The sequence below is a fragment of the Bison bison genome, unplaced genomic scaffold (genome assembly GCF_000754665.1).
Source record: "Bison bison bison isolate TAMUID 2011002044 unplaced genomic scaffold, Bison_UMD1.0 scf7180017864192, whole genome shotgun sequence".
NCBI classification, from domain to species: domain Eukaryota; kingdom Metazoa; phylum Chordata; class Mammalia; order Artiodactyla; family Bovidae; genus Bison; species Bison bison.
This window is the reverse complement of record NW_011494764.1, coordinates 4,857,503-4,865,278: the sequence shown is the minus strand read 5'-3', so window position 1 is coordinate 4,865,278 and position 7,776 is coordinate 4,857,503. Positions and strand designations below refer to the sequence as shown.

The 7,776-nt window shown below is 61.0% G+C and overlaps 1 protein-coding gene across 1 annotated transcript in view; it reads left to right on the top strand.

Annotated features, from left to right (window-relative positions):
• The window catches only part of ZFPM1 (zinc finger protein, FOG family member 1), a 38,140-nt gene that overhangs the window by 18,213 nt on the left and 12,151 nt on the right, over nt 1–7,776 (top strand). The window contains exon 3 of the mRNA XM_010844001.1: nt 3,948–4,081. Within this exon, the coding sequence (XP_010842303.1) occupies nt 3,948–4,081 (134 nt within the window). The remainder of the gene's footprint in view (nt 1–3,947; nt 4,082–7,776) is intronic.

The following is a 7,776-nucleotide window of genomic DNA, read 5'->3' as shown; positions in this document are numbered from 1 at the left end:
GGCAGCTTCAGTGTGGCTGGGAGGAATCCCTGTGATGGCAAACATTTGGCTAAGGCTCAATAAACAAGCCGGAAACTCCATTAGGACCATGTTAGTTCTCAGGGCAGATGGCATCGTTCCCCCAGTGTCCAGCTGTGGGGACGGGGCTGTGGTAGGTAAGGCAGGGAGGCCTCCGCGAGGACCTTGCTGGAGCTGGAGTCCTAGCTTCCCTGCTTGCTCCAGCTTCTCTGGAGCTGGGAGGAGGAGATAGAGACATGGTCACAGGAGGCTGCCAGGGCGGAGGACACCTCCACCTGGAAGCCCACCCTGATTGGCCCACCAGTGGCGCTGCCACTGCTGTCCATGTTCCCTGGGAGTTCTGAGGGCAGAGCATGTGCCACCCTCAGCTCTGCCCCAGGGACCTACCTGGCACTTTGTTAAGTCCAAAGACAGTTCCGGTCCCACCCGGCCAGGCCTCACACTGTGGCTTGAGCACTCCTGGGCCTCCCTGGCTCCAAGTTTCCTGTGAGTGCGGTTGGGAGCTGACCATCTCCAAGGCCACCAGTGTCTAGATCCTCTGGAGCTTTAGGGGCCGTTTAAAAATAGCTGTGTCTTCCTGTCTGTCATGCACCTGGTCAGCTGCCACCCCCAGCCCCTTCCTTGCTCATTTGTACTTTAATTCATTCTCAGTTTTGAATGGAGCTCTCACTGAGTACCTAGTCTGCCAGGAGTAGGTGGCCTCACTCACCTCACCCCTTTTTTGGATACAGTTATTTCTGGTTGGGTAAGGGTCTCTGATAGGTGCTAACTGGGCTTTAACACCTGTTTGACTTGTGCTTGGGGTTAGGCAGGAACTGGGAGCCGGAAATAGGTTATCTGAGTGGTTGGATGCTGAACATGACCAGGGCCACCGTGGACAGCTGCACAGGTTGTGCACTGCACAAGTGCACTGAGTGAGCTGAGGCTGAGATCCAGCCATGTTCGCCCCACCGAGCCAGGCACCTGCTGTGGCCCTGACTCTGCCCACATGGGGTACCCTTTCTAATGCCCAGCCTCTCAGGAATAGCCTCCCCTGGACTAGGGAAGTGGGTTCTGATTGACTGTTGCTTGATCCCCAGCTCGCATCCCTCAGGTCCCTGGCCTCCATGCCTTTCCCAGGCCTGGGCCTGCCCCCAGCAAGCCCAAAGTGATGGGTTCTACCTCATCGTGCTGAACGGCTGCCTTTATCAGGAGCCGTCCTCTCTGGCAGCGCGTGATACCCAGGAGATGGAGTGGGTGCCACGGGAAGCACCAGCCATGCTGTTATCTGGGAGCGGGGGCCGCCAGCCCTGGGGCGCGATTAGGGAGCCGGCGGTTTGTTGTGGTGTGGCGTGGGTGGGTGCTCTGCCCCTTCCTCCAGGAGGCCGCCAGGGCTAGAGGGGCTTCAGGATCCCACAGCTGTAGCAAGTCAGGGGAAACTGGGGGCCCAGGGCTGCACCCCATCCCGCCCATGGTGGGGACCTGGGCCAGACACCCGGTCCCTGCTGTGTCCCCAGGTCTGGGCGGGACTCGACCACTCTTGGGAAGACTGAAACGACTTCCTGCTCCTCCTCCTCTGGGGAAGGTGGGTGCTGGCCTCGGATGGACACCACTGTCTCCTACAGGGGTCCCCAGCCTGACAAACCAGGAACAGGCCCCGGGCAGTGAGAGGACTGTCCCTGGCTTGTCCGTGGCCCCAGCAGCAGAACTGAAGCCCAGGGAGGGGCGTGGGCCTCCCTGCTCCAGAGGCCTGTGAGCGTGCAGACCCCACGAGGCTTGAAAGCTCTGGCTGTCCACACATCGGGGTTCGGAAAGATTCCTCCTTGACCCCTGCCTCCAGTGGGGACAATGGGAGGGATGGGCAGTATACCCTAACCCTGGTGGGCTCCCCCTAGCCTTGGAAGCAGCACCCACAAGGGCCCAGCAAGCTTGCCATTAGGCAGCCTCTTCTGCTCCCCACATTCCCACCCCCTGGGGCCAGCCAAGTGGAGCACCAGAGACCCAGGTACGCCCTAGAGAGCAGGGGCCTGGACTCAGATCCTGACCTCCCACTGTCAGCCTCACCACCTCTCGGGGCCTGTTTCCTCATCTGTACTGGAAGAGGGAACAAGGGGAAAGCCGACGTCACAGGGCTGTTTGGGCAGGAACAGGTGACCGGTGCTGGCCAGTACCTTGCGGAGCCCTGGCCAGGACCCAGGCCATCCTGGTGCGCGGTGGAGGACACAGCCCCTTGTGGGCGGGCCACAGAGCAACAGGGCAGCCTCTGCCCCTCCCCACAGGGCCGATAAAGGGCACCGCCTCCTGGCCTCGTCCTGGTCCCCTGCCACCTTATCAGCCCTGGGGAAGACAAGGACCCAGTTAGAACGTTTTAGCCAGGCCTCCTGGCGTATTTACACGTTATCTGTGCCATTAGGCCGGCAGTTATCTGATAATCAGGCCCATTAAGGCCACAGCCTGCCCGATCAGGGATCCAGGAAGTGGGGCCGACACAGCAGTGCTTGCTCGGGGTCCAGGCCAGGGCACATGAGGCTTCTGTAGGCCCAGGTGGCACCCGAGGGACGAGGTGGCCCTGCCTTCCAGGGCAGAGGGCGTGTGGCCTGGGGAGGGACCGCCCTGTGGGGGCATGGCCACCATCATCCCCTCCCTGTGGGTGGGTAACTTGCCACGTGTGTCTCTCCCAGGCGGCCCAGGGAAAATCGCACAACCTTGGTGCCTTGAAATGTCGGAAATCTCTCTCACAGCTCTGGAGCTGAAGTCCCGCTCTGCCCCGAGGCTCCAGGGACAGTGTCCTCGCGGCTGTGTCATGACAATCCCTGCCCCATCTTCACAGGGGCTTCTTCCTGTGTCTCCCTCACGAGGACACCCATCGTTTGCTGTAGGGCCCACCCCCAGGTTGCAGTACAGTGTCTTTAGGGGCCGCCCTGTAGTCCACCCCACGAGGTTATGTGGGTCGTGCAGCAAGGCCCAGCCGAGCCTGGGAGCCTGACTGCAGACACTGTGCAACCCTGAAGTCCTGCCTCTTGAGAGGGACTGGGGGTGCTCCCGGCAGAGGCCAGCAGTCCACATCCACGGGACAGAGTCCTGCAGTGGCTGCCCCAGCCACAGGAGCCACCACCCCGGCCACAGCACAGGCGGCCTTAGCCTGAGAGCCTTTGACCCCCAGTAGCACAGCAGACTGCTCAGAAAGGCAGCTGCTGACCAAAGGCCACAGGAGGAATCCGGTCCAGACCTTTCCAGAAAGTGGTCAGGGGTCCTGCAGGGAGTGATGGCACCACCTGGGTGCACACGGTCTGGCTGTGCCAAGGACCTCAGGGGCAGGACACTTAGCTCCTGCCCTGGCTCCCCTGCTGGGCCCTGTGCTCAGGCGCTAAGAGGACTGACTCACTCAACCTCACCCCAACCCCAGGAGGTGGGAGGTATGCAGTCCCTGACTCATGGTGGGAAACCAGCATTTCCACAGCTGCCTGTACAGGTGCGCTCTGCAGATCTCGGACTCAAGCCGATGGGAGGGGGCTGGGAGGATTGTGTGGTGGGACGGGAGGTGAGTCTCATCGGCATCGTCATCCTCGGCAGTGTCACCCCCATGTAAGGCAGAGGGGGTGACCTGGCTCTGTGTGCACGTCCTGAGCTGTGCAAGGCACACGCATCCCAATGTGGCAGCCGTGGTTCCCGAGCTGTGCACCCACCTGCTCAGATTCAGTGGCAAGCACCCCTCGCTATCTGGTTGCTGCAGCCTGCCATCCCTCATAAAAGGTCTGAGCACAGGGTCTGGCCTGGCCCCCAGGACCCAGCACCACCCTCGTAACCTGGGCCAGGCCACAGGGCCACCCACCCATCGCCTGCCCTCCTCTGCCCTCAGTCCCCTGAATGCTCCCGGGTGAGGGGGCTGCAAGGACGGACTGAACCTGGGCAGCAGGCCCTCCTCACACCTCTGACGTCTCTCCCTGTAGACGAGCTGGAGCCACTGCTGCAAGACGGACAGAGGTGTGTGCGGGCTCGCTGCAGCCTCACCGAGGGCCTGTCCTGGGGCCCGTTCCGCGGGAGCATCCAGACCAGAGCCTCATCCCCCGGGCAGGCGGAACTGGTAAGTAGCCCAATCTCAGCTGCTTGGGCCAAGGCAGTGTTCAGCCCAGGGTACAGGCCCTTCAATCCTTGAGCCAGGCCTGGGCTAGACCCCCACCCAGGAGCTCCTGCCTCTCAAAACAGGTCAGGAGATACAGACATGAGGTGCTGGGACCAGGAGGGAAGGGAAGAGGTAACTTTATGGGAGCACAGGGAGGGCTGCCTGGGGGAGGTGGTGTGGGACTCTAGCCCTCAGGGCGACCAAGGAAGGGCTGCCTGGGGGAGGGTTCTTTGAGCGGGCCTTCAGTGAAGGAGGAGAAGTTGGTGAGGCAGAGAAAGAGAAGGGCATTTGAGGGGAGGAAGCAGCAAGGGACTGAGTGCTGGGCCTGAGCCTGGCCTGTGCCCAGGCAGGCGGGCGGCACTGCCCCGGCACTGGGCTTCACGGGTGGGGTCACCCCCAGTGGCCAGGGAGGTGGGTTTCTGGATACAGCTGCAACCCAGGGTGAGCGATGCGTCCCTTCCCGTGCCTGTGGGTCCTCCTGACGACAGGGAGAGGGCGCTGTTGGTGCCCGAGCGTCTCCAGTGCGGGCTGATGACCACTGGGGGCATGTCACCTGTCTCAGGGCTACTTCTGAGGTGCCCTCTCCTTAAGGCGAGTTGGTGCGGCATCCTCTCATGGGGCACAAGTGCTCCTTTTAGAACCTGTGTGGGTTGGTGTATGGGCGGTGGAGTGGGCTCCTGCTGTGATGGGAATGGGGTGGGGAGGGAGGTTGTGCATGACAAGTGTTCGGGAAACACCTCCAGCCATGGTGACGCTGGCCTAGAAGGCCAGGCAGCACCCAGCTTGGCCCCCCCAAGTCCAGGGCCCGGTGCCCCACGTGCGCAGGCGCAGCCATGGCCCAGGCCCTTGCAATTGCTAGTGTGGCATTCAGGTGAGGCTGGATCCAGGGTGCCAGCAGGTGCCCTGTGGTGCTGGGCCTCTGGTCGGCCTTCAGTGGCAGTGCGGGGCTGTGAGGGTGGGCTTGCCCCTCTCCCCCTCCCCACAGCTCTAATCAGCTCCAACCCAACAGAGCCCATTTCTCTGCAGAGGAAACCAGGCCCAGGCGCGGTGCCCGCAGCAGGGCTGTCAGGGAGCATGGGCAGAATCCCCAGCCATGCCCTTCCACGGTGGCTCATGGCCCCTAGCCACTCTGGTGAGAAGTGAAGCCTGGGCCATGGGTCACGCTGGGGCAAAGGTCTCAGAATCGGGACCTGAGCTTCAGGAGCTTGGAGACGGCTCAGCGAGGTGGTGGGAGGCTGGCCCAGGACATAGGATGCCCACCTTCAAGGCCAGGCCATCCCCATGGCACAGGGTCGGACCCTGGGGTCTCCTACCCTGTGGCCGCTTTGCCGTGTGCCCCGCCTCTCTGAGCTGCTGTCTCCTCAGCCCCGGGAACCTCAGGGGGACACATCGGAGTCCTGTAGGGTCCTTGAGGCCCGAGCCTGCACTCCTGGCAGTGAAGAGGGTGGCAGAGCAGCAGCTCCTCTGTAAGGCGGGGAAGCCGGGTTCCCGGGAATGCTGGGCGGGTTAAATGAGGCGATACACGTGCGGCGATTACCCCAGGCCACGCCTCCAGGGCAGCATGGCCAGCACCCTGTGGAGGGCAACCCTCCTATCCCATGGCCCCAAGCAGGTAGGAAGCAGCGAGAGCTCCAGCATGGATTTCAGCTCCTTGGAAGGAGCCAGACTTGGCTCCACTGTGTGATTGAGGCTGTGGTGCTTACGCAGTCCCTATAGGCAGGAAGCTCCCTGTCACTGGAGGGACGCAAGTAGCAGCCTACCCTCGAGAGGGCAGCTGTTAGGCGGCGCTGATGGGAGCGCCGTGACTGTCGAGGCAGGCTGACCGCGCCCTCCGTCTGTCCTGAGCAGGACCCTACCTCTCCCTCCGCTCCTTCCTTGGGGAAGGTCAGCCCCTTCCAAGGGACAGCTGTGTGTTCCAGACACAACTGCTAGGCGCCAGTCTTTAGACTTGGCCCCTCACTTTGTCCAGCCCTGCCTGAGGGAGGCACTGCTGTTCCCAATGTCCAGATGAGAAAACTGAGGCCCAAGAGGGTGGGTAACATAATACAGTCACCAGGACCAAAGAGCAGAGACCCCTGAAGGTGGGGCTGGGGGACTGGAGCCCCGGGATCCCCACTGCACCTCCACCCCCAGGCCCTCCCCTCCTGCCGGCAGCCTCCCCTCTGGAGGTTCTTGTATTCCTTGGGCCCAGGGCACAGGTCAGCCTGGGAAGACTTGGCGTGAGGCTGGAAACCCTCTCCAGGCTGGGAGATAGTGTCCAGGGAGCGCTCCTTTGAGGCTCGTGCAGAGGAGCCCAGGGAGGAAGGGCAGCCCGCTCGGCCTGCGGCTTTATCTCCTGCAGAATTAAATCCTTGATTAACCCTTATCTTCCCAGCAGGCACTATCTCTGCCTTGGCGCCAAGTGTCCAGACACGCGTACAAGATGATTGATTTCTTAAAGATACGCGTGCCTCTCCGATACTTCATTTATTGTCTAAATATTTTCGCTAGCGTTCCAGCGGGCCCCTTATCGAGCTCAGTTGATGGGCCTGGCTCTCTCCCCCGCGTACCTCCCACCCCAGACCATCCCATCGCCCGCCACGCAGCTTGTCTTTGCTGTTTGGAGGACAAAGTGGGAGAGGGGCAACTCTGGGGTATGGCAGCACTTTCCCACAATCGCCCTGGGCCTAGGCTGCCTGCAGAGGGGAGGCACGGTGGCGTCCCCGCACACGCCAGGCCTTGGGGATGGGACCGAGGAAAGGACACAGCACACAGAGCCTGCCAGGAGTCAAGAGTTGGTTCGCTGTGGGACCTCAAGGTACCCCAGGATGCAACTGGGGCCTTTGCTGGAAACCCAGGGGTTGGAAGCCCAGCAGTGTAAAACTTGTACTCAGATGCAGAAGAAACGTTCAGGATGGGTGGTAGATGGATATGTAGATGGGTAAGAGGATGATGAGTGGAGGATAAGCAGAGGGACAGATGGATAGGTGGACAGGCAGATGGTAGACAGATGACCTGCTGCTGCTGCTGCTGCTGCTAAGTTGCTTCAGTCGTGTCCGACTCTGTGCGACCCCATGGACTGCAACCTACCATGCTCCTCCATCCCTGGGATTCTCCAGGCAAGAACACTGGAGTGGGTTGCCATTTCCTTCTCCAATGCGTGAAAGTGGAAAGTGAAAGAAGTCGCTCAGTCATATCCAACTCTTAGCGACCCCATGGACTGCAGCCCACCAGGCTCCTCCGTCCATGGGATTTTCCAGGCAACGGTACTGGAGTGGGGTGCCATTGCCTTCTCCCAACAGATGACCTGGATGGTAGAATGATGGGCAGAGGTGGATGGAAGAGTGTTGGTCAATGGATGGGAGGGTGAGTGGATACTGGCTAGATAACTGGATGGATGCGTGCACAGGCAGATAGATGTTGGACAGAAGGTTAAGTGCTGGATGTATGGGCAGAAGGTGGATGGATAATAGAGGAAGGATAGTAGATGGACAAGGATGGATGGAAGGGTGAGTGGACACTGGACGGATAAATGGATGGATGCGTGCACAGGTAGATGTCAGATGGAAGGTTGCGTACCAGATGAATGGGCAGGTGGATGGTGGATGGATGAATGGATAGTGGATGGATAAATGGAAGATGGACGGGCAGTTAGAAGGTGGATGGACAGGTGGGTG